Genomic DNA, 26,578 nt, shown 5'->3' on the forward strand with positions numbered 1-26,578 from the left:
CAGCTCCGCCAGATTTTCGCCAACCCGTTGGTGCGCTCGGAAATCGCCAAGAAAAGGCTTGGTGCACGTGTTCAACGCCCCGGCGAGTCTTACACTTCTTACATTGAATATGTTCTCGCCCTTTGCCGCCGCATTGACAACCATATGGCGGAAAACGACCGTGTGCGCCACCTGCTAAAAGGCATTGCAACTGTCGCTTTTAATGCGCTTGTGGTGCAGAATCCCCAGACCGTAGCAGATGTTGTAGCTACCTGTCAGCGCCTCGAGGAGCTTCAAACCACTCGGGTGCAACCAGATATGCCTGATCTCAGCTCGAGTCATGACACAACAGAGCTGCGTGCATTGATCCGCTCTATCATCCGCGAGGAACTTCATGCACAGGCTTCACCTCGCCCTCTTCATATCCGAACGACGCCACCTGCTACTAGTTTACGCGACGACGTGAGGGAGGAACTGGCATTGATCACAGGTACACCAGTTGCAAGTTCACATCCCATGCCCATTCCAAGTTATGCTCACGTTGTTGCAACGACACCAGCGCCCCAGCAAAGCCTGGCCTCGATGACAATCTCACCAGTTCCGAGGTCATATCCTGTGGCCATGCCAACTTATGCTCAAGTTGCTGCTAGGACACCTGCACCCCAGCAAAGCTCAATGCAGCTACTAGTGGCCGAATTGCATGGTTCGCTCAACTCTCTCGCATCGCGACCATCTTCCCAGCCTTACAACGACTGGCGCACTTCGCGGCCGACTTGCTTCTATTGCGCCATCCGTGGTCACAATTCAAGGTTTTGCTGACGCTGTCAGTGAGACGAAAGATGAAGCTACAATAACTTTGAACGAGAGACTTCTACCCCACTGGACCACCCTATCGCCGGCTGTATCCGAACAGCACACGTCGGTAGCCGTCTCCGCAGAACTTTGGCTCAGTTGGCAGTTCCCATTTCTCACGCCGTCGCTAACCTTCACCGATGCGGCGTTTCTCTTCTCCTCTGCGACCTTCTACTTCAATTCCTGACCGCCAACTAGAAAACTAAAGAGTGCAGCTTTTGGAGGGAAAGCTGCATCTTTCGAACTGCGTCAAACTCCTCCGGACCGCCCATCGAATGTTTTATTAGTGTACGTTGAAGGTACACAGACAGAGGCACTGGTAGACACAGGCGTTTCACTTTCCGTAATTCATGCAGACTTTTGTGCCCGCTTGAAAAAAGTTAGGACGCCATACGATGGCCCTCCCCTTCGTTGTGCAGATGGAGTCCCTATTCAGCCTTCAAGTGTTTGCACAGTCCGCGTTTTCATAGATGGCATCCTTCACCACATTCAGTTTCTTGTACTTCCTTGGTTCACTCACACAGTAATTTTAGGATAGGACTTTCTTCCTACCGTATCAGCTTTCATATCGTGTCGTCAGCGAGTATTTGAAATGTCAGCTACTGAGAGTTCATTCGATGTCGATCCGTACAGCTTCCGTTTTGTTGCTGCCGCTGATTGTTTAGTTTCGCCGGGAGATGAACGAATTCTCACGATCACTTTGGATACTATAGTTAACGGTGACGTGTTCATAGCCCCATCAGTTCTCTCCAAACTTGCGGGGCTTACCATAGCACCCGGCCTTCTGCGGTTTCACGACAGTAAAGCATTGGTCACCACCTTGAACCCAACTTCATCGCCAATGATGCTGCCCTAAGGCACTGCTGTGAGCTGCTTCGCTGACAGCGAGCCTTTCTCGCTGGTTCCCCTTCACGCAGAATCAACGCCTTTGTCTGCTACAACTGATATGAAGGCTATCACTGTTGCTTTAGATGACACCATAAGTCCTCACATCACTGCCGAGCAAAAGAGAGACCTCTTAGGCCTTCTCCAAAAGCACAGCGTTTTGTTTGACGTACATTCCAAAGTTCTGGACCGCACCTCCGTAGCAGAGCACAGCATCGAAACCGAAGGCAGCTCCATTGTACGCCGCCGCCCATACCGTCTGTCTTCGGCGGAACGGCAAATCATTGAGGAAAACGTCAATGACATGCTCAAACGGGATATTACTCGACCTTCATCCAGCTCTTGGTCGTCTCCTGTGGTGTTGGTCCGGAAAAAGGGTGGCTCTGTCCGCTTTTGTGTTGATTAGAGAGCGCTCAATAAGATCACAAAAAAGACGTATATCCGTTGCCACGCATAGATGATGCCCTGGACTCCCTACAAGGCGCAGAATATTTCTCCAGCCTCGACCTCCGATCCGGGTAATGACAAATACCTATCCGCGAAGCAGACAAGAAGAAAACAGCGTTTGCCACGCCTGACGGGCTCTACAAATTTAACGTCATGCCTTTTGGCTTGTGCAATGCTCTAGCAACATTCGAGCGCATGATAGATACCGTCTTAGGTGGTCCCAAATGGAAAACCTGTTTATGTTACTTAGACGACATCGTAATTTATTCTTCTACTTTTCCTCAGCACCCTAAGCGTTTGGATGAAGTTCTAACGTGCATTTCAAACGCTGGTCTATAGCTCAATACAAAGAAGTGCCACTTCGCCAGCACAAGCATCAAAGTATTGAGTCACCTTGTCAGCAAAGATGGCGTTCGACCTGACCCCGACAAGGTTGCTGCCGTAATTAGTTTCCCACGTCCGGGCAATCAAAAATAATTGAGAAGCTTCGTGGGCCTGGCGTCTTACTTCCGCCGCTTAATCTGTCACTTTGCTGCCATTGCGGGGCTGTTACACAAGCTTCTGACGTCAGGAACGGCTTTCACGTCGACTGACGAGTGCGAGTGTGCTTTCCAAGCCCTTAAGCGTGCTCTGACATCAGACCCCGTCCTCCGTCACTTCGATGAGAGTGCACCCACTTTCCTGCACACAGATGCCAGTGGCCACGGAATCCGTGCTGTCCTCCTCTAGGGCGATCAAACATCACGTGAGCGAGTTGTTGTTGTTGCGTATAACGATCCCGGCGGCGATACCAAATGTTTGTTTTGTCGAGAAGTGGGTGACACGTGTTATTGGTACCTACTTTACACAGTGTTTAGACTTGAGTGAATAGCCGTTTGTAGAAGAATTATTAAGATGCTCGCTTAGCCGAATGTTTACACACCGACACCAACTCGAACAATCAGCCATTTTTACACACCAACCCGGTTGCCCCACGTACACCCACCTCGGTTGTCTATTGGCACAATGGTCACAGTAACTTAGAGTGGTCTAGAGTGGCTATAGACCACTCTGGGCTCCGTGTTTCGGAGCACAAACCGAGATCTCAACCAAAAAGTGTCACTTTTTTTGGTCTAGTGAAATATGCCGATGGAATATGCATGCCGATTCGACGCTGCAGTGTACTGGTTTAATATGGCAGACAGTGTGCCATCTTAAGAAGCGGAGGTTGGGAATACTTTCTAAGAAGAATAATAAAACATTAATTGGACAACTGCAGATCGAGAAGACATACGCGCCCGATATGTTTGAACTCTTTAGTGTGATTCAGCGGTCCTCTGGATACCATTCAATTGTACGATATGCCGGGGCCATCCTGATTAAATGCGTCGCAGTGGTCTAGCTAAACTATATATGGTCATATCTCCGACGAGCTTTGTAAAGGCAGCCACCCGCCCCATTATTCTGTCAACTAACATGATTTTAATTAGAACTAACAGACAATGACTCCAAGAAATATATAGAGGGTGTTATTAGAAGTAATTGCAATGTACATGTAAAGAAAGAAAATGGCATGGAAAGATAGCAGTCCGCTGGTAGGGACCAAACCTGTGACCTTCGAATAACGCATGCGATGCTCCAGAGCAGGGGTTCGCAACCTGCGGCCCGCGAGGCACTACTATATATGTGGCCCCGGCAGGACGTCCACCCCCCCCTCTCCTTCTAACCTTATTTCTTCGTATACTTAAAGGACCAGGCAGTTTTGGCCTAAAATGCAATTTTTTTAGTAACCAATGTTTAATTGGAACCTCATGACGCGTGCTTAAAATAAACATGATTTTACAGTTTTTTTACATTATCCCTTTGCTCGCAAAGCCCCCCCCCCCCTTCCATTTGGCCCGTCGCTGTGCCAACTTCTGCTCTAGAGCATCGCACGTGTCGAAGGTTCGGTCCCTGACTGCGGTAAGTTACCTTTTCGTCCACTTTTATTTCGTCAAACTTACATTGCAATAACTACGAATAACATTCCCTATACTATCTCTGGCATCATTGTCTGTTAGTCCTCATTAATATTCTGTCGAACAAAGAAAAACGAGCCGTTCAGTTTTCACTTCTTTCCTTCAGCCAATGTATGTATATCTTTCCTAACAGAACAACAAGACCTTGAAGCAACAAAAAAAATTTCTCACACAGGTTTTGATAGTGAATATTACCTACATGCAACACAATCACTCCATTAGAGTCTCTCTCGGAGTGAGACCGTGCGGAAGTGACATAATATCGCTTGTAGAATAAATGATGTTGACACCGGTGATTGTTTTGTCACGAACTCAATGGCCACGATAAATGAAATCTTAGCACTTCATTCACGTGCTCGGAGAACATATTCAAGTTCTCATCGAATGGCCGAGAGATAACAGAATTCTTTGCCTACATTATGCTTGAAGCAGTTTGTTTTTACGAGTGGCCTTGAAAACTGTGTCTCACACCTTTCAAAACAACACGTGGGGAGCTGCATCACACTATCTGAAATAACACAACCGCTGCTTAATTAGTATTGAGCGAAGTGGTAGCTGCACATGACTTCTGTCGTCGTAAATTCACGTTAAAACGGACGTGGCATCTGCCTACACGAGCGAGTCATGCAGCAGAGAATTAATATAAATTAATTAATTTGTGCGCTCGATGCACACAAATTGAATTGAGTTAGCTTCTTTGTGGTGGTCTTACTTATTTGTACCAATGTCCATCTGGTTAAGCGCATAATTGTAAGCTATATAAACATGGAAGGTGGTGGCGCGTTACAGTGTCGAACGTTAGGGGGGGGGGGGGGCAGTGGTTTTCAGAATCGGAAAAGAAAGGAAAAGTGAACCCCGCAAATATTTGCCGCCAACTGCGACACCTGAGCAGTGGTTCACTGGGGAAGGGGGATAATAGACTAGAGTGGAGAGATGAAATGGGAATAAGAAAGCGAGAGAAGAGACCAGGAAAAAAAAAGGGGGGGGAGAACTTGTTCTCTTTTCATGCCCTTCTACTCACTCGCTGTCCCCAACTGGACCGGCATAATGAATAAAATGTTCTTTATTACCTTCGCATGCCAGCTACAGGTTTCAGACAGGACAAATTTCCGCTGCACAGAGCCAAATGGTCTTCAAGATTCAAAATTTTAACAACAGACAGCGTCGTTGTGATAGTTACCTTCAGGAGGCGCTGATTACTGAAACGCGGCAGGGGGCGCACACATCGACGGAAGCTGAGCCAGGCTAGGGTGGCTAGCCAGGCAAAGAGCAGGTTGTCGCAGTGTGAACGTGTCAGCAGCTTTCCTCCCGCGCCCACGTGCTTGTGTATTCATGGAGCCGCCGGAATTCCAATATTTGGTGTCATTTCAAGGCCGCAAGAAGATTATTTCTGCTCGTGGACCGACGGAGGCGGACATTTTGGAAGCCTTGAAGACGACAGACTTTGGCCATTCTTTGCAAGCATGCCGGATTGAGGTATGTTGTCTCTATCCTGAAGTGCATCGAATTGCATTGTGACAGTGGCCCAAACAGTACTGATTATATTCCGTTGTTAGCACGTGCTTCAACAGTTTTACCAAGCATGCGCTCGCGCTTTTCGAAGCGTGGGGCTTTTCTTGCCCTGCTCTCTCACTGGAGCTGTCGGCCCGCGAAGCGTGCACGTGGTCTCGGAGTTGCTGATGGGAGATGTAAACCAGGTTTAATCTCCGCTTCGGCGGCGCGCAACCACCCTTTGCTGGCATTCGCAGTGGTTGTGTTGCGATAATGTAATGGTGCGAATCGGCTATCGGGGTGGTTTTAAAAAAAAAGTGAAGAAATAAGTGTGGCCTCGTAACTGTGGCTCACTTCGGAGGTCAACTCAACAACACTGCACCGAGGATGGGGAAGTGGGAATGACAGATGTAGAGGATGAGAGGTGAAAATGGTAAAAAAAAATGCGCACTCGATCTGTCTCTCGGAGGCACGCACGAACTTTCATTAGCGGAAAGTGGGGCAGCGCGCTTGGTCATCCAGTTATCGAGCAGGCAATGCACCAAGACACGGCGTTGGTAAGATGAGTGGCCGTCGCTGAGTTCGTTTCCTGGTGTTCAAATTGAGCGAGATTGTTCACGAATAAAGGCATAGCTAGGATGTTAAGAGGTTAGGTATGTAAGGAGATCAGCAAAAAAAAGTAAGACTTTTGTACCGCACGTAAAACATGAAATCAATAAAATTGGACTACAAGAAAGACTTATTATCAATTTCGAAGGACATGGAATAGGCTAATTTCTGTGGTTACTGCATGTATCTTCCATAGTGAAAATAGCGTGGGTGCAGAAGCTGCTTGTTAGCATCGGCATGCGCAGGGTTCCCCTCTGAAGAGGGGGGCTGGGTGAAGGTTGCACGCCGGGCACGTTCTCTCCCCCCACCCCGAAATTTTTTTTCGCTCTGCCTACACAGAACAAAATGAACGTTTACCTGCCCGGTACCCACTATAGATCAGAAACGTGCCCTCCCCTCTGAAAAAGATATCTGCATACTACCCTGGCTGACTTTGCGCTGCCTTCTGAAACTCAGCACCCCTCTCCCTATTGTGTCAATGAGTGGGGCAAACATGGCGACCCCCTTCTACGTCTTAATTGACAATAGGGTGAGGGGCGGGGGGACCGCCAGCTGTGCTCCCAGGTATGCTCGTCAGAAACTGAAAATTCTCAAAGCTAGCGTAAAGTGTTGTGTGTGTGTGTGTGTGTGTGTGTGTGTGTGTGTGTGTGTGTGTGTGTGTGTGTGTGTGTGTGTGTGTGTGTGTGTGTGTGTGTGTGTGTGTGTGTGTGTGTGTGCGTGTGTGTGTGTGTGTGTGTGCGTGCGTGTGTGTGCGTGCGTGTGTGTGTGTGTGTGTGTGTGTGCGTGCGTGTGTGTGCGTGCGTGTGTGTGCGCGTGCGTGCGTGTGCGTGTGTGTATGTGTGCGTGCGTGCGTGCGTGCGCGCGCAGTCTTGTGTTCTGGATGCTTGTTCACCAATGCTGTACGTTTGCCCCACGGTCGGCATTTCTGTCTCGCAGGTGTCGTTAGGTGTGTTTAATGCTTTGTATTCTTTGATATATTGTGTTGCTTTGTGTAGTGAAATCATCAATAATTATTAGGTGTGTGAGTATTCAAATTACCAATGGAATAGCGACGGATCCTTTATCTCTATTTAGCTATTTCATTGCCGAAATGTGTGCACTCGAAACATTAATGGGCTATCAACACTGTATTTATTAGCGCATGATTTCGCTTCTGCAAAAAACTATGGTGTTGCCAAGCGGTGGTGTTGGATGTTGAAACACAGTTTGAATTTTAGCCATTTTTGTAAAGGTGATAGCTGCCAGGTAAAGCCAGCTACATAGGTCAGAGAAAGTGTTTCCCAGAAACAGTCTGGAAGATAGAAGTGCAGCATAGCGTTCTTGCAGAGTAATATGAGAAGCACGATCATAAGATCGACTTCGACATCGCTTCTGTTCTTGAAACAGAAAGGAATCTATGAAGGAGGCTCTTGTTCAAATGCTGTTACATTCAGAACACACCTGTAAACATGAACCGGTCGTTAGGAACAATTCCCTCTGTATACGTTCACAGCCTCCGATACGCGAGAGAAAGAGAAAGCAGGGGCCATTGTCAAACAAGACGGGGAGATGCTTCCATGACCAATATAGTCATCTCCTTAGGAAAATACCGAATTGGTTCCGAAACGTCGAGATCTCTACGAACTTGGCTAGAGCCATTTCTAATTTCTAAATTGTGATACACTGTAGAAGAAAAGTTTGACGACAGAGATAACAACAGAGCTAAAAAATTTGCTTCAGCTTAGCGCACGCAAGAAATGCAGCCTAATAATTCCTTCAACGTGCGAAAATATAAGGCTCCATGGTCTATTGAATGAAGACTTGTGCCATTAGCGTATACAGTATTTTATAGATAGCAGATACTGTGAGTGTGGTTTTTCGTTGTAGCACAGTGATTATCTTCTGCTAGTACAGCAATCATTAAATGCTTTTGTTTATTTCTAATTGATGTTATGAAACAGTGAAATTTCACAAGTTTAATTGTCACTATTTCACAAATCTGAACTTACTGATACCGAATGTCCAGACGAGTAATTTACAATGCTCTTTACAATACATACATTAAGGGTTTCTCGACAATACACACGGCATCATGATAATAATAAAAAAAAACAGGACAAGTAAAGTGATTCTAGGGTGCTATTGAATATAACATTGGTAGTCTGCTTACTTCAGGTTCTGTGCCTATTGAGGTAACTTTATGGGAATTTGAACATCACATCTGAATCTCTTTCAGGTATACAACGTCCGACATGATGAATTTGTGGACCCACCAGCTGGCCATGTCTTCTCTGAGAAAGATAAAATCAGGCTTGTGTGCAGTGAAAACTTCTTAATGAGCTGCAGGTCAGTACCTAAATTTCAGGTGCCAAGTTTAATATTGCTTTTGGAAAACTGCATCACTTACTAGCCTCTGTTTTCAGCACAACTGACAAAGTGACAGCAGTGCATGAAGGTAGCCTGCCCAAGACCCTTGAAAGTAATGAGCAGTCACCTAGTCAGCAGCTTGCCTGCTGTGAAAATGATTATAGGCTACCACCTGTGCCCTTAGATATTAAGGATGCGATTGAAAGGACACAACCAGGAAAAGTGTCCAGTCACACTAAATCCCGCATTGTAGGGTGGATTGCAAATCATCTCATGACTATAACAGTGTAAGTATAGGCATGTATTTGCATGTGTTTAATTCAGTACAGGTTTTAAAGTTGCTCTTTTTTACAGCTATCCAGGAAGCCTCTACGAAGCAGCTGCAAAATCTCTCGTGTTGGAATATCCAGTGCTAAGGGACACTATTGGCACAGGCTGGGTAAGCACTAAAGCAATGGCATTCCTATAACTTTATTGGGATGTCATACATGTTGGTGAGCTAGACTGCAGGTGCCCTTCAAGTTATTTTGTTCTTGGAGAGCATTCAAGAAGTTTCAACCCCATATTTATTACATTTGAATAATTGCCATGCATGTTCTTAGAGTCGTTTCATCGAACTCTGATAATGGCAGACATTAACTTGAGGGTTTGATAATAATCATCAACTAGGTGCCCATGGCCAATATATTCATATCATGCATTAATAAAGTTAAAAACTGGCCCTGGTTATAAGCTTTAACACCGGTTTAAGAGGATAAATACAGATGTAATGCATCGCTTCTGGGGATTGAATATTACCACTAATGGTATATGTAGTTTCTAATCACAGCTTGAATAGAGGCTCACACAAGCTCAGTTCTGCGACTGAAATGCCACGATCTTCGCCATGCCGCATGGCTCCAGCACATACATAAAATGCAGGAACCGGAGTTTGGAATGAGCAGATAAAGCTAAAATACAACAGATATGCTGATATTACTAGGAACAGCTAAATTTGCCAGGTATTGTCACCTGAATCTGCTTCTGCCCCATAGCAGGTTAAAAGCAGTGTATCAAGGTTCCCAAAGAATCATTTGCTTCAAAAGTGACCATGTTCAAAGAGGACAGTGTCCACTGTGCGGAAATTTGAAATAATAAAAAAAATTGTTGTTTCCAGGACTCATGGAAAGTCTCCTTGAAATACAAATTCGCATATATGAGGAAGTCTCTGTGCACAGTTCCAGCTGTTCAAGCAGCGAGAGCAGCTTACGGAAAACGCAAAGACTTAGAAGAAAGCACCAATACTAAGCGGCACTGCCATGTGGTAAGTGAAACGTCAAATGGACTGGTACATAGAACTCAACTATGAAGTCACTCTTATTTTATGTGTGAGCTACTGAAGTAAAACATTATTCATGTTTTTAACGATATAACCTCTTCATATCAACACATTAAGAAGCCAGGCAAGTTTTCAGGGCCATATTGACAGTTAAAGTATAGTAAATGCAAAATAAGACAAAATAAATTTGGTAAACAAAAAAATCATCTTATCTCCTATGGAGAACAAAACAACAACTTTCACAGTTTTCATGCAAGGCTCTATTATTTGAGTCAAGATGGTAACGCTCTATCAAACTTCTATGTGTCCCTGTATGTTTAAAACTCGGCGTTTCAGCAAGTGCCGCGGGCATGTTGCTCGATTCCTCATTCTTTTCTTCATTTTGTAGCTAGGTTCCCGACTTGGCTGATTCCATGCTCCTTGGTTAGCAAGTAGTAGATTTATTGCTCGGTATCAGCTTGTTATTGACATCATGCATCATTCCAGCTTTAAATATTGTGTTCTACATTTTGCACCATACTTATCACTGAAAGTGACTGACAATCCTTTGATTCAACTATTAAACTCGCATGAGTACTGAAATAAGTGGACAGGTGAAATCAAACTACTGCAGCTCAGTGAGCATGTGATGTGAAAGCTCCAACCAGCGATAATTAATGCCCTTTCAGTGGCCACCATAAACAATGCCCATATGCTATGCTTGGCTTCAATATCTGTCTGTCCTCTACATTAGAAAAGCTCCTTATTGCTCTTTATTTGTTGACTACACCATGTAACTATACATAAACCAATGTTTTTCCAGAAGCTTTTTAGAGGTGAACATTTTTTTTTGGGGGGGAGGCAAGATACATATTAGGTTCGAAATTTCAAGTTTTCAAACTTTCTTTTTATATGAAAGAACAAGCACTACTAACTAATATCTGGTCAAAGTTTTACATATATGACATACATATAAAGGCAACAACTCTTGTATTCTAACACCGACACCGCAGTTGGCAATATTTAAAATCAGTGTTACCTCTTCAGACTCCTTCTGATATAGGTAGGAGGCGTGGTTCACTGGTTTTACACACACATTTGCGATATGCTGGTTCACAAGGTGTAAATTTGGAAGTGGTGAAGTGCCGAGGTGGTCGACATTGGAGAGAATCATTGTGAGAACTTTGATATTAACATAATTTATGACACACTCGCAGAGCAAGATGGTATCAGTACACACTGCTTCAGTTCTCTTACGTAAGTCAACCCTGTAATTGAGTTCTCTACACATGTCCAGTTCAAAAAAATGCCAACATTCTTCAACTGAGCTAGCAAAAAGTTGAGTTTTCATGTCTGCCTATTTCATGTCATTTGTCGTGATCTTTCACTGTGCAGTACCATCTTTTTTTTGCTGATTAGATTGTAGATCTCTCCCAACATGTCGCTTCTCAGCATGATGAGGCTACAATTAATAGCCATATTGACTACATGGTGAAAGAAATCAAGCGGCCTATTCCTGACATGCAAAAACTCGGTGATTCTATGGAGCAGACAAGACCATCTAGACAGAAGTGGATGAAGGAAATGAGGCCATCAACAGCAGATGTGGTGCTGAAATACCCTGCTTTGGCAAAGGCTGAAATGGTGAGCAGAAACAGCTGTGGTTTTGATCCTGCTGCAGAAATGTATGTGAGAGAACTTAACAATGAGTTTTTTTATGTTATCGATAGTTGCAAATTTGTTGGTGATTCGGTACAATTTTTTTGTCGTTCTAGCTTCATGAGGAGTTCATTGCTCTCACTGGCGTTAACTTAGAAAAAAAGGTCCTGGAATTTATAAACCGGTATGGAGACCGGTGTTTTGAGCTTGCGAAGTGTCGTCGTTGCGCGAAGGAAGCTGTGAAAGCAATTGAAGAAGAAGTCGAGGCACTGGATGGTGACGAAAAGAAATGTACGTGTAGAAGCTTGCCAGCTTTTCCAGTTTTCCCAAATTTCCAAACTTTTATAAGTCATTTTCATAGGAGTATTACTGTCAATGCCCTTATATGTGAAAGTTTGATGTGCCTAAAAATATTTCGTCAACAGATCGCTTTGCCGTTGGCATTGTCGAGTTGCTGCCCATGCTCCTAAAGGAGCAGCCGCGATTTCTGCAGGGACCGGTGAGCTTATTTGCTTTACCTTTTTTTATATCAGCTAGTATACTTTTCATCAGTGATGCTGATTTTATGTATTACTCATTTTACAGGACACCTACCCTGCCCTTTCGCTGAAGGGCAAAAATGCCTCTGAAGCTACAAACATAGTTGCGAGCTTTGAAGGGCTTAGTGTAGAGGTGCTTGATGTAATTGCAGGTATGACGGCGCTTATGGAAATATACTGGATATTCGATGTCAAGTACAGTGGCGCCAACAAAAAAACATTCACTCTACTTGAACATTTCTGTGGCTTGCCGACAAGTGCAAAGCAGATGCCGCTAGTCATACGGCAAATATCATCGCTTGAAAAGGCAACTTAAGTTATGCCTACAGACGTGTGTTATCAATAAATGTTTTCATATAAAAATGCACTGTGTGGCATATTTCATTGCTCCCTGGCTTTTGGAACAATGCATTGTTTTGTTCCTGACAATGTCAGCCGCATAAACCTGTGGTTTTATACGGCCGTTGACACTCAGCAGTGAATTTGGAGGTGTGTTCGTAGTGTCTTTCATGATAATATATTTCGCAGTGTGGAACAGAACCAGGTGTTTTCCAAGAAAAAGTGCTAAATACCATGATGCAATACATTGGCAATTATTCTGATTTTATATGTATAGTGCATATCTATATTATTGGTATATATACCCGCATTTTCGTCGCATTCATTACAGCTACAATGTTCTCGGTAAAATATGGCCATCAGAATAATCAATTCAACTAACCTGGTGTGCACACAATTGTGTATTCGAAGAGTCTGTCGTACCTCCATACCAGCCGTAGCTAGTAAGAACGTAGCATCGATTACTAACATATTAGCTTCGTAACTTTGGAAGAAGGTAGTGGAACTTGCTACTTTTGGGTAGCAACGGCTTGTCACATATGTTACAACCATATTATAGTAATGGGAGTAGTAGTAACTATTGCTACATATGCCGTTACTAACAGGAAGTAGTAATGGCAAGGCCAGTAACAGTTACTAACCTTGTTGTTGCTACCTGCTGTTAGTAACAGCAACGGTAGTAAGGATTCCTACCCTTGCTTTTACTAGCTGCTGCTAGGAACGGCAAGAGTAGTAACAGTGACTACGCTTGCCGTTACTAACTCCCGTTACTAACAGGGTTGTAACATATGTGACAAACTGTTACTACCCAAAAGTAGCAAGTAGCACTACTTTTTTTTTAAGAGTGTGCACTCGAGAGTCGTTCAAATTTTTACATCATCACCAGACGTGGACGCAAAAGCAAACCTTTGCTACCTTTTGATGATTGTGAGCTGGAATAAGCATGGTACGTGGGCGTAATCTCGGCACCACACAAGTTGGCTGGACGGTGTCCGTGGGTCAGCCACGTTGACAGAAATGCCTGGATGCCTGAAGAAGCACACCATACCTTATGTGAAATGCGTGACGGTTGCATAAATACCGCTGTCGTGTGGGAATACGTACGTAGGCCAAACAGGACGCTGTCTCAACGACCGACTCGGGAGCATCCTTTATCTCTAAAGAATAAAAGAAATGCGTATTTACCTGCGCATGGTATAGCCTGCAGATGTGATCCTCGGCTTCGCGAGGTCAAGATAATAGGCAGAAGCAACGAAACATTAGTGCGAGCTATTGGGGGCGTTTGACATTAAGAAAAGAGGCACAGCTTACATTATTGATACGACTATTTTACTTTACCAAAACGAGCTGCAGCTTTCTGACACGCGAATGTGACCAGTGTTTACCGATTTTGACGCACGCATTCGCAGAGATTTGTAATCTGGTGGCCTGTTCTTTCAAATAAACAAAGAAGTTTATCGCACGACCTTTCTGCTCCCTCCTACTTATTTACTAGAATCTGTGTTTTTTCCAAGTTTGCGGTATTATGTACCCTACTGACGTTAAATCAAATCGCCCAACAACAATTTATACTTAGTGTTGCATATTCAGAAATTTTTCAAAAATAGTTTCCTTCGCTTTACAAGTACGTTTCATAAATGTTACTTTACTGTTTCTGTCGCATACATTTCACACAAAAAATTCAACGGTAATGTTTGCTTATAACACCCTCATCACCTGTCGAGAACGACGGGTGATGAAATTGGTCCCCCGCATTGAATATGTTCCATATTTTTGATCCCATAAATTATGCAGTTTAAAAGAAAACTGGGTTCCTTTTCGGGCTGCTTGGTGCTATATACATAAAATATGAAATACTCAATCAAATGTGATACATCCTTTTCAGATTCCTGTCGATCTCACTTCAGTTCGGTTTATTACCTTATCTCCCGTGGAATCACCCGTTTAATTTCTATAACCATGGTTAGGAGACTAATTGCGGTTATGCTTGCTGTGCAGTCCTTTAATTAATGGACTTTACTTGAAACAGAGGGACGCCAATCAAAGTAAGGAGTAAACAAATGTTTTGTTTTGTTGTTCTTAGGTGCAATATCAAGACTAACAAAGAAAAACTAGCCCTTGAAATATCCACTTCTTTTCTTCTTTTTTTTTAGCTGCAAGAAAAAATTCCACGATTCGCGTACTTTTTCTTCCTGCCGTGGGGTCGTGCCTATTCTTCATGATGAGCGAAATTATATTGAGCGCACTCGATTAGCAGCGCACCTTAAGCCGGTTGAAGTTACTGGCTGTCTCCTTGCGAAAGGGGCATGCCCTTCCTGTACCGACGTGGGTGCCGCCCGCAGCCGACCAGCCGTCTTGAAAGACGTCAGCTCCTCAGGGGAATGTGTAAAAAGTTTGTTGACTGACTGACTGTCTTGGATAGGCCAGGATTTCGCGAAAACCTGTTTAAATAAGCTGCATCTTGTTCGACGACGCCGGCATTGTGAAAATAGATGCCGTGGTCCGCGAACGTACTCTTTGTCACTGGAACTTGGGGACATCGCTCTTATGTTGCCGTAGCTTCTCAGGAAGTTCAATACTTGCCCTACGAATGAAATGTCACAATAAGCACGTGCGTGGCATGAAGTAAACCAACCCATGCGCTTTCCCTACGGGCAGCCTGTATTTCGGGCACGATGAAGGGCAGGTCCAAGAAATCCACCTGCACAGTGTACTTCCACGAAAAGCATGTCCGTCCAGTTTAGCGTGGCTTTTTCAAATCTTGAACTTGTTTTGCAAATAAACAAACGCTCGCTAATTGCAACGTATATCGTTGCAAATTTGGCGAGTGTTTGTTTATTTGCAAGACACGTATGCCCCTCGCCAGACGGTGTTTCGTCGAATCCTTCACTAGATCTTGAACTTGATTTTGAAAGAAACCGTTTCTGCATCGACCAATATTCACGGCGCTGCTAGACACGTGTAGGAATGTGTACCCTCTCGCTACCCGCAGCTAAGACGGCACATGAATTCCCGTGTAAAGGCAACTACTCCTTATCCTTATTGTCAGTGAAAATATCTCACCCTTGCCACCCACCCCCCCCCCCCTTCCTCCACGACGCCCGCCTTCCAGGTGCAGTCTAGCCCGGCCGTGCAAAAACCCTCAAAGAATGCGGAGCTTCCACGTGTTGCCGGTTCATGTTTTTCGCCCTCCGCCGTCTTGTCAACTTTTTGGTCCTAAATGGTAAGCCATGCTGGCCCAGTTCGGCTGGTGAAAACTACGGATAGAACTGCAGTTACGTCTGCCATGTAGCTACCTGTAATCATGGTGAGCCGTCGGCGTACTTAGTCCAGAATACCGCCCAGCGGCTGTACGCAAATACTGCCGCGAGTGAACATGTTACACTCATGCCCAAGATGTGCGTTCTCGTCCACGAAGCTCTGCAAAGTCGTCTGGCACATAAGAGACCATCGCCACGACAATAGATTTTCTATCATGTGCGGTGTGGATGGGTGTGCGAAAACCTACAGTGAGTTCGAATCTTATCGAAGGCACATTTACCGTGTGCACAGACGATATATGGACATGGATGACGCAGAGGAAGCCGGTGTTGAACCAACAGTCCTCGAAGAACCACCGGTGCGTGCCACAACAAGCTGCGCTGCGCACGACACAGTGGGTGATCACAGTGAAATGTTTTCATCTGGTTGCTCGTCGAACATGATCAACACGGAATGCGATGCGGTCTCTGTTCCCACTGCTCGAGTGACCACAATCAACGACTTCGTGCTGAAAATAAAAAAACAGCTGTGCTTACTTTTTTTTCGTGTTGCAGAAGTGCACAAGCTACCGCACTCTACGGCAGAAAGTGTTTTCAATGACTTCAAGATTACCTTTCTCGACATAATTCGGACATTCGCTTCTGTCATTGAAAATAACATCGCGATGGAGTCGGCAGGAATCGAACTGCGCAAGTTACTCGCTGGTGAATTCTTAGAGGATATTTTTCAAGCAGCAAGTAGTAAATATAAGCGAGAGCAATTCGCCAAGCGTCACCTGCCCTACGTAAAGCCTGAAGTGCGTGATCTTGGTGCTGGTGAGACTTTTCAGTTTGTTCCTATAAGTGGTGTCATGCGAAATCTTATGTCCTCTGAGAACTTCCGCGACCACATAGAGCTAGATTTCTCAACAGGAGCGCCTTCACCAACGCTGCATAATTTTAGGGATGGCTGCATATACAAAGAAAAGTTGCATGCACTACTCGAGGATGGCGCGCAGTATACGCTTTTTTTTGTGTTGTACAGCGACGAAGTGGAGATAGTGAATCCGCTGGGGTCAAAGCGGGGTGTTCACAAAATCCTTGTCGTGTATTTCAGCGTGGTAAACATCCATGCCAAATACAGATCACAGCTCAGCTCTATCCATGTAGTTTTAGTTGCACCATATAGACTTGTCATCAAGCACGGAATCAATGTTATTTTGAAGCCAGTTGTAGATGACGTATCAGCTTTATGGATGACTGGTTTCACTCTGTGGAAGAACTCTGTTGCGGTAAAGGTGAGAGCGATTCTTGTTGCCTTTTCCGGTGATAACCTTTCAATGAATCGACTTGGCGGATTCACGTGTTCTTTCAGCCGTGGTCGTCCATGCAGATTTTGTACTTCACCAAACTCGGCGTTCAACACTGCCTTTCACGAGAGTGATGTTCAGGTTCGAAATCTGCCCTTGCACCAAAACCACGTTGCAAGTGCTAAAATAAATAGGCAGCTAGGCACAGCACTGTACGGCGTTAAAGATGAATCTCCACTCACAGATGTTGCCTATTTTGATGTGACAGTGCAACTGCCTCCGGACTTGATGCACGATGTGCTGGAGGGAGCCATTCCACATGTATTAAGGCACATTTTGCAAGGCCTGCTTCGTTCTGGAGTAATTAGGCACTCAGACCTTGATCGTATCCGCACATTCGTTTTTGGTGCTCACGACAAAAAGAACAAACCGGAAGAAGTCGTGAAATCCTTTCTTAATGGGCAAAGTGCATACAAGGGAACAGCTTCTCAAAAGTGGTGCCTATTCAGATTTTTTTCTCTTATGTTTGCAGATATTGTTCCTAAACAAAATGAGCACTGGGAAGTGTACCTACTTCTGAGAAGCATTGCAGATATAACATTTGCCGACAAGATTCCTCACGACCATTTGGCATATCTGCAAGATGAAATACGATTTTTTTTATCTTCATTTGCTGCTCTCTACCCTGGTGCAATAATACCCAAACTGCATTTCTTGATTCATTACCCTCGGCTCATCAGTGAACTTGGTCCACTAAAGCAATACTGGTGCATGCGATATGAAGCCAAACACCAGTACATGAAAACTATTGCACAGCGCAACCAAAACTTTCGAAATATATGCAAGTCTATCGCAGAAAGACACCAGTTGCTGCAGAGTTTCGAATTTTCCAACTTAGAAGTGGACCGTGGCATACAGACTAAAAGATCCAGGCAGCTGAAGCTAGAAGACTTGTGCTCATACATGCGCAAAGTTGTCTCTCCTGGCATTCCAGTGTGGGAAGTTGGTTCTGCCGAGGTGGAAAACTTGGTTTTCAAAAAGTTCGATGTAGTCATCCTAGAGAAGCAACAGCTGCCACTTTTTGGCCAAATAAGAAGGCTGTATATTTACTGCGGAAGCCTTTTCCTGCTTGTAGATGTGCTCATGACAGTCAGATTCGATCGTCACCGCTGGTCGTATGTTGTCGACAATACAGACGAGCAAAAACTTGTACAGCCCTTCAATCTTCCATCACCTCAAGTTCTTGACCTATATTTTGGTGCTGAGCTGATGCTACGGCCTGAAATTATGATTGTTGAATGATGTCCAAATTGTCATCTTAGACAGCTTTTTGTCACGGGCTGAATCTAAACTACTAGTAGCGTAGCCAATGTTTTTTTAGGAGAGGGGTTTCAGTCATACTTCATATATTTTTGCTCTGGAGTTTGTGTATTTGGAAATGTCCTCCCTGGCTACGCAACTGAAGATGACGTATGATTTTATGTTACATCTCTCTTTTAGTGTATGGTTTCTAGTGTGCTGTCTTTACTGTATTTATCTTTTACTGTACCTGATGCACCCTTTCATCTACTGTTTTCTAACCAAAGCTTGTTACATTCTTTTTCTTTTATCAGTGTTATTGGTCTCTTCCCACTGTATTGCTGCAGAGCGCATGGCACTTTGTGTGATAACAAATTAAATGATATCCACCACATTTATAGTGAAACGCATTGTGCATGGTTACTTTGTTACATATTGCTCTGTTTATTTAGTAGTATCCGGAGCGGATAATTGATATGATTGTTACTTTGGACTATCTGATGCGCACATCTGCTGTTAATGTGAAATTGCTACCTTCAACTGCAACCGAAATATTATCATTCAGCGAACAATTTCGGTTAATCAACATGAAACACAATGGGCAGCCACAAAGTTACGGCTTAGGGCCTGTTAGCTTAGAGTTATGCAAATGTACAGCTGTGAAAATTTACACCTATAGAATATTTTCTGTTTTTTACACATGGTGCCTATATATATATATATATATATATATATATATATATATATATATATATATATATATATATATATATATATATATATATATATATATATATATATATATATATATATATATATATATATATATATATATATATATAAGGGAAAGAAGTGTATAATTAAGGGCTCGTGTTTGCGTGTTTTGACACAATAATAATGAGATCTAACAGACAATAATGCCAAGAGGAAAGTATAGGGAAAGGTATTAGACCAAATTGTAATGTAAACGTGAAGAAAGAAAAGTGGGTGAAAAAATAACTTTGCCGTGGGCAGGGACCGAACCTGCGACCTTCGAATAACGACCTTCGAATAATATATATATATATATATATATATATATATATATATATATATATATATATATATATATATATATATATATATATATATATATATATATATATATATAAGGGTCATGAACCACCCCTGGGCTTGGTGAAGAGAGAGACCGTGATCAAGTATAGAATTTGTATTTCAATACCTTCAACTACTCAACATTTCAACTCTTTACTAACAAGAATACGAAAAAGTTAGTAATACCTCAAGTGAGGTAGTAAACGTTGCAGCTACTATACTTCTTTGCATGCAGCTAGTAACTGCTTACTAATGTATGTAGTAAATAGGTAGCAAAGAGGTAGTAAAAATTCAAGAGAGGTAGTAACAGCTGCAGTTGCTACCCTATTGCAGTTAGGTTGCAACTGTTTACTAATGTAAGTAGTAAATAGGTAGGAAGAAGCTAGGAACGGTTCAGGAAAGGTAGTAACCGTTGTCGTTACTACCTGTTCGCTTGCAGTTACTACCTTTTTACTAACTTTTTTTTAAGAGTGCAGACAACGTCGTCAGCTACGGCAGTTCAAGCTAGAGAACAACGTCATGCAGGCTATACTTACAATGCGGATGGGCATCGGTGGGTGCCAGTACTTCCCCGTTCACTTCGAAAACAAGTTCTCGAAGCATTGCACGACGACCCATCAGCTGGACACTTAGGATTCCAAAAGACCTACAACCGCGTTAGGAGCCGTTTCTTCTGGCCTGGTCTTTCTACCTTTGTGGCTAATTATGTCGCTTCTTTCACACTTTGTCAACGCCGGAAACGACCAACTTCAGCTCCTGCTGGCCTATTACAACCCATATTCCATGTCCCGATACACCTTTTGTCGTTGTCGGAATAGACCTCGTCGGGCCACTTCCCGTAAGGCCAACGGGCCACCGCTGGATCGTCACAGCTGTGGACCACCTCACACGATACGCGGAGACTGCTCCTCTACGCACTAGCTCTGCATCAGACGTTGCCGCCTTCTTTTTAGAAGCCATTGTGTTGCGTCATGGTGCACCTCGCGCGTTGTTGAGTGACCGAGGCAAGGCCTTCCTGTCCACAATTCTCGATGAAATCCTAAAAACTTGTGGCACAGTTCATAAGACCACATCCGCTTACAACCCGCAGACAAATGGCCTGACAGAGCGATTCCACCGGACTCTAATCGACATGATATCCATGTACATCGGACCAAACCATGATAACTGGGACAAAATCTTGCCGTTCGTAACATTCGCACACAACACCGCTGTTCAACGAACCACCGGGTATTCACCTTTCTTCTTCGTCTATGGTCGTGCGCCGACATTCACCATTGACGCCTCTTTCTTCAATGTATCGACAGAAACGTCCACGACTACGCCAGAACATTTCGTTTCCAGGCTCTCTGAGGCACGGCAACGTGCTCAACTCAACACGGAGGCCAGTCAACAAGACCGCAAGCAACGCTATGACAGCTTTCGTCGAGACGTCACTTTCCGTCCTGAAGATGAAGTATTACTTTAGACGCCTGTTCGCACTCCAGGATTGTGTGAAAAGTTTCAGTCATGCTTTCTCGGACCTTACGTTATTTCTGAACGGACATCTCCTGTCAATTACCTTGTCACTCCCGTCGAGGGTTCCTCGGACCGTCGTTACCGTGCCTCCGAGATAGTCCACGTTTCACGTCTTAAACCTTTTGTTCGCCGTTCATTTCCCGCCTAAGTCTCGGCCGGGCCGGCCACTCAAGTCTCAAGTGCGCGGGGAAAATAAGTGTGAGCATTGTTTATGCGTCCCATCTTTTCATCTGTACATACTCATCATCACTAGTCAAGCTTAGGTTGTGGGGCACATACTCGAGACAATAAAGGAGAGTCTTGAGGGTACTGGACGCCATCTTACAATATATATATATATATATATATATATATATATATATAGCCAGGCCATGTTTCGGAAATATTTCACTAATGGACCATTATGTTCTTGAAACGTCAATTTTGGTTGCAGTGCTGGCTTTGAAATTTTATAAAGATTATTAGATTTGTACTCCTATGATACAGCCATCAAGTCGAGTTAACGTCAATTGTAGTTAGGCGCCATTCGTGGAGGTTGATTTGTGTAGCAGTGCTGATGGCTATAATCCTCGTGAGCCCCAGCGAGAACAATAGCGCCTTACATCATTTTACGGCTTCTGGTCTTGCTAATATTCATGATGCTGTTCAAGTCATTACGCAACTGTAAACTATTGCTATTATAAAACATATGCGTCGGTTTCGGGATGTACAGCGCGGTTTCGGAGCGGCGGAAAACTACATTGCTGCCCCGCCTACCATTTCGCGGCATGATGTCGGGGCTTCCGGACTCGGCCTCGATGATTATATCAACGACGTGTTTAGAAAACGTGGCATTGCAGGATCTAATCGCGGAAGCTGTGGCCGATAACCTCAACACCATGGTGCACGTCGCGGTAGAAGGCGCTGCAATGCGGTCTCTGCCGCTCCTCCAAGCCCTGTGATGCCGCAAACGTTTGCTGTTGACAATGCATATATTGAACGCCACTGCATAACGTCTCACTAAAAAAAATAAAACACATTCAGCGTGCATCCGCGTGCATCGCGTAACATCGATTCTTAAGGTACGTGGAGTTCGTGGAATTTTGTTTCGGTGTATGACGTCATTTGAAGAAAAAGGAGGGAGTTTGTTCTATCTGACTTTGAGATTAATTGCAAACACTAGACCACGTGCAGCACCAGCATGTTTTGGTCTCGTATTCTTCGAAGCCGATCGCCGGTATTTCTCTACCATGCCGAAAAAGTGCCGCAGGGTCCTCTTTTTTTGATTTTGTGGGGTTTAACGTCACAAAACCACCATATGATTATGAGAGACGCCGTAGTGGAAGGCTCCGGAAATTTCGACCACCTGGGGTTCTTTAACGTGCACCCAAATCTGAGCACACGGGCCTACAACATTTCTGCCTCCACCGGAAATGCAGCCGCCACAGCCGGGATTTGATCCCGCGACCTGCGGGTCAGCAGCCGAGTACCTTAGCCACTAGACCACCATGACGGGGCCCGCAAGGTCCCCTTAAGAATTCGCATTTAACTCCCTGCAGTGAAAGACAGCGTTTTAATATACGAAGGCAACAGCATATCCCTGCGACTGGTAAGCTGACGTTGCAGCGTCCCGACCACAGGAGGCCCTCTACCCTTCGCACCAAGTTGGTTCCCTCCAAATGGTGAGACAACAGATAACAAACACATTTACTGAAAGAAAAAATTCGCCCCGTATCTGCATGTTAATCTGTTAATCTGTCGTGAAAATACAGTAGTCTTGCGTGTGGAGAGAGTGAACAAAACATTTATTTGATGTTCTACGCAAGAAAATTGGGGAATGGTATTCTGGAGGTGCTGCGTTAGAGTGCCTCGAGCGTGCAGCGGAGGCGAGCGAGCGCATCAAGTCACGTCACACGTGAGACACGAGCGCTATCTGGCAGTTTTGTTGGAAAACAAAGCACGCAGCTCTGAGACGGGCTGAGACGGGCGTGCGTGCCCGTCTCAGGTGTGATAAGGTGTAGGACGTAAGGCGATGGGTAGAGGCCACCACCGTGTTGTCTTAAAGAAACCGATAGAAACACTCGCCTTTTCGTGCAAGCGTTGCATGGTAAGTTCAGCTTGATAAACGCTACGGTCCTTAGATTTACTTATGTATGTCTTTTCTAGTAAAAACGCATATACGGAATATATACGTGTTGCTATGGTGCCTCAGATATGCGCAATAATTGCTTTTTAATTGGAAGTCGAACAAGTATGAATGCTGAATCTTGAGCAACATTGGGGGACGCTGCGGATGGGGTCGGCCGTTTGGGGTGTCGGTTAATGCCGTTCATAGTACCCAGTACCGTTATGGGTGCACAAACAGACAAATGTACAGACAGACAGACCAAAATTTTTGCGTCGAAGGTCCCCAAGAAAGATTATCGTCTTTAAAAGGCTAGTGGCCACACAATGCATGGCGGAGACTCATTCAGCATCCCCAATTCGGCCCCAGCGTTTCCTTCAGAAGGTCATCGCAGCCCCGCCGTGGTGATGGCTAAGGTACTCGGCTGCTGACCCACAGGTCGCGCGATCGAATTCCTGCTGCGGCGACTGCATTTCCGATGCAGGCGAAAATGCTGTAGGCCCCTGTACTCAGATTTGGGTGCACGTTAAAGAACCCCAGGTGGTCGAAATTTCCGGAACCCTCAACTATGGCGTCTCTCATGATCATATGATGGTTTATAAACGTTAAACCTCACATATCAATCAACCAAGAAGGTTATCGCACGAGAATAATCATCAAGGATGGTGACCTAATTGCCAAAGAAGCGATTTAAAGGCGCACGCTTCACTCACCTGTAAGAAAACTGAAAAGCATGTAGCCGAAAGTGCCGAGCAACACGATCAGGAAGCCACCGAGAAGCAGAATCATGGCTTGGAATTGCCTGCATTTGTAAAATATTCTGAGTGTAAAAATATTCTGAGTGACTGTGAGTGGAATTCAGAAGAGCACGTCATCATCTTGAGCGCATGCTAAACAGTGTTGTGTTGATCGTTAAAGCACCGCATGTCACCGATTTCCATTGATTAGGGAGGTCTTGTGGTGTGTTTTGGGCAAAACATCGTCAATTCTTTGTGATTAGGTCTGCCATGGGTGTAAGTTTGAGAGAAGCTTGATTATGTCAATTGGTCACGAAGAAAAAAATGAGGACTGTGGGGGACCATGGAATCTTCAATAATGGTAGTGGTTTGTGTGCCTTATTTGAAACAATAAAAAGTACCGAGACAATGACTAACGCGCGTCTCAGGACCTTATATGTTGGTGACTAGTGTGCATAGTGGCGGTTAACATCTGTCTTTACTGACGTCTCACCAATAGTTTAGTTTTGTCACGGACCTAAGGATCCTTTCTTGGCTACACCCCTGTTTAAGCTTGTCCCCAACAAGTAGTGGGTTTGTCATGCTTAGGTTAGTGTTGTTTTATCTAAATATTTGCTCGGAATGGTGTGCACGGAAGCTCTCAGGAAGCCATTAGTGTTGCCTTTGTCTAATGAGACTCCGTGCTTGAAAATTTGCTTTTAACTTTCACAAACATTGTTGTCCCTCATTAACACTTCCTTGTCTAATTATTCTCAGGTGTTCTAGTAGTTAGTTGGCGAAGAATAAATTTTAGAGAACGGTTTCAACCTTATCAGCGATAATCGAGCATTTCGGCTGCTAACGTGCCGGTATATGGATCGAATCCCAGGTGAGGTGGCCGCATTTCCGACAGAGGCGGAAATGCTGTAGGCCCGTGTGCTCAGATTTGGGTGCACTTTCAAGAACTCCAGATGGTAGAAATTTCCAGAGCCCTCCACGACGGCGTCTCTCAATCATATGGTAGTTTGGGGACGAGAAACCCCGCATATCAATAAATCAGAATCCAACATTCCTTGCAACGTTGGTTTCTATTCTACAGCTCTAGCTAAGGTTTTTCAGTATGGTTGTTTTTAGGTTGTTATGAAATGCCTAATACCGAATTCCTCAAAGGAAGGGCACTTAGAATGGTCAGCTACATATAATTATAACCATTGTCGTGTCCATATGTCCATGCTGTGCCGCTCACCCTTAGGCTTCTCGCATGCTCTTGATGAGTCACCGAAAGTGAACAGCTTTTGTTTCTAACTAGGAATGTATTCGTGGTGCAAAGGTATCTGAGATTGCTCTATCGTGTTATGTTTCGTCTTTTAGCTTCTTCTGGGCCTAACACGTTTACATCGACCACAAGACAGATAAGCGCAGGCCCTGTGGGGCGAGCAGGAGCCTCAGCCTCAAGATCTCAGAATGCGGCCCCTCCCCAGGGGCTAAATCGAATGTAAAAAAAATTACACCATCTCCAACTAATAGAAACCCTAGTAGCACGTGAAGCAGCGCATGGGTCGACTTGAAGTTCCGTTCATCACGGGCACCTCGCCCGATGTTAGCGCGGCCTTGCAAGTGGAGCACGCCATGAATTCACTGTATACTCTCTCTTGCTGTCCCTAATTCTAGTTAGCTAGAGGATGCCACGCGTATTTATCACTACGCCAAGCGGGAGCGCATGGGTTCATCGCACGCCTGCAGTATCTCGTTGCAATCTTTTCCCCCGACGCCATCGCATGACTGCTTGGAGAGCGTAAGGGGGAGAGGCCGCCGTGACTCACCCACGCCTTTACACGGGCTGGAACGCGCTAGCACGTGAGCAAGTTCTCGAGGTGCTTCAGGCAGCTGCTGCGCGTGCGCAGTAAAGGCGCGCAAACCGAATTGAACTCCGCCATAGGGGACTTCGCACGTAATAGTAGAAAGCAACGAAAAGCCCTGCTGCGGAACGCAGAGCCTGCTTGTCAGCACGAGCCATCCGCCTGACAGAAGAAAGCACGAAGTGCTAAGAACTAACTCTTTGCCTGATTTTAAGGCCTTTTTGTCCGGAAACAGGGGTGTCCCTGTTCGCACGAATACAGAAATAATGTGTTTAGTAATGTGTTCAACGATTTAGAGTACTTGGTACTCCCCTATGGGCTAGCATACTGCCGTCCCGTGGACCAGTCTATCATGTTTGTTGTGGACACATCGTAATTATTTTATAGCACGTTGACTAGTAGACTTTTAAACTTTCTACCTTTATAGTACTTGTATCTCGCTCAAGTATGCCGTTATGTTCCACTCATCCTAGTTTTCTCTGGTGCACCGAAGGTTTAAAATGAACGAAGTACTTATAACCGGTCGTCCGCGCCACGCATGTGGTTTAGTACGCGAAAAATGCTGGAGCGCACTCAAAGAAACTATATATGAGGTATTTCGGGAGTATTTTTCGCTGTACAACTACAATCGTTATTGGCTTCTCGCGCTTTTCTTGCGTTACCACCACTGTGCGAGCAATACGGTCACAAAAAGCGTGCGGCATGTCTGCTTGACAACGCATTCCCGATAAGAAATTGGCAACATCCGCGTTTCCAAGACTGGTAACACCACGTAACCGCATCACGATTATGGTTAGGTGGCATGACTACTCCACAAATACTCGTTTTTTTGGGGGGGTTGGGGGGGGGGCTTAGAGGCAGATTATTTGTGATGCTTACCAGGAAGCAACGGCTTCGTATCTCGTTTCTGGTCTGAAAAATAAGACAAGATTTGCTGTATTGATTCAGCTAAAACAATAATGCGTAATGTGTATCTCTTTATAAAGGGGTACTCAAGC

The 26,578-nt window shown here is 44.6% G+C and overlaps 2 protein-coding genes across 2 annotated transcripts in view; one reads left to right on the forward strand and one right to left on the reverse strand.

Moving 5' to 3' along the window:
* Positions 1-26,578, reverse strand: part of LOC142802828 (uncharacterized) — an 84,966-nt gene that overhangs the window by 50,748 nt on the left and 7,640 nt on the right. Inside the window, exons 3-4 of the mRNA XM_075887880.1 lie at positions 26,460-26,492; positions 23,719-23,807 (exon numbers count right to left, since the gene is read on the reverse strand). The gene's annotated coding sequence lies outside the window, so the exon portion shown is untranslated. The remainder of the gene's footprint in view (positions 1-23,718; positions 23,808-26,459; positions 26,493-26,578) is intronic.
* Positions 3,159-12,466, forward strand: LOC119176330 (sterile alpha motif domain-containing protein 3). The gene is made up of 9 exons (XM_037427555.2): positions 3,159-5,636; positions 8,476-8,585; positions 8,663-8,893; positions 8,961-9,045; positions 9,763-9,909; positions 11,323-11,547; positions 11,679-11,853; positions 11,988-12,061; positions 12,148-12,466. Exons 1-9 carry the CDS (start codon positions 5,493-5,495, stop codon positions 12,415-12,417), a joined length of 1,461 nt encoding a protein of 486 aa, XP_037283452.1. The 5' UTR covers positions 3,159-5,492; the 3' UTR covers positions 12,418-12,466.

Source organism: Rhipicephalus microplus, chromosome 3 (assembly GCF_043290135.1).
Source record: "Rhipicephalus microplus isolate Deutch F79 chromosome 3, USDA_Rmic, whole genome shotgun sequence".
Taxonomy (NCBI): Eukaryota; Metazoa; Arthropoda; class Arachnida; order Ixodida; family Ixodidae; genus Rhipicephalus; species Rhipicephalus microplus.

Bases quoted from the DNA above. Each gene is read 5' to 3' on its own strand.
- LOC119176330 (XM_037427555.2), top strand. From the start codon at position 5,493: ATGGAGCCGCCGGAATTCCAATATTTGGTGTCATTTCAAGGCCGCAAG. The intron at 8,586-8,662 runs GTCAGTACCTAA...CTCTGTTTTCAG, and splicing joins AACTTCTTAATGAGCTGCAG to CACAACTGACAAAGTGACAG. The intron at 12,062-12,147 runs GTGAGCTTATTT...CTCATTTTACAG, and splicing joins CGCGATTTCTGCAGGGACCG to GACACCTACCCTGCCCTTTC.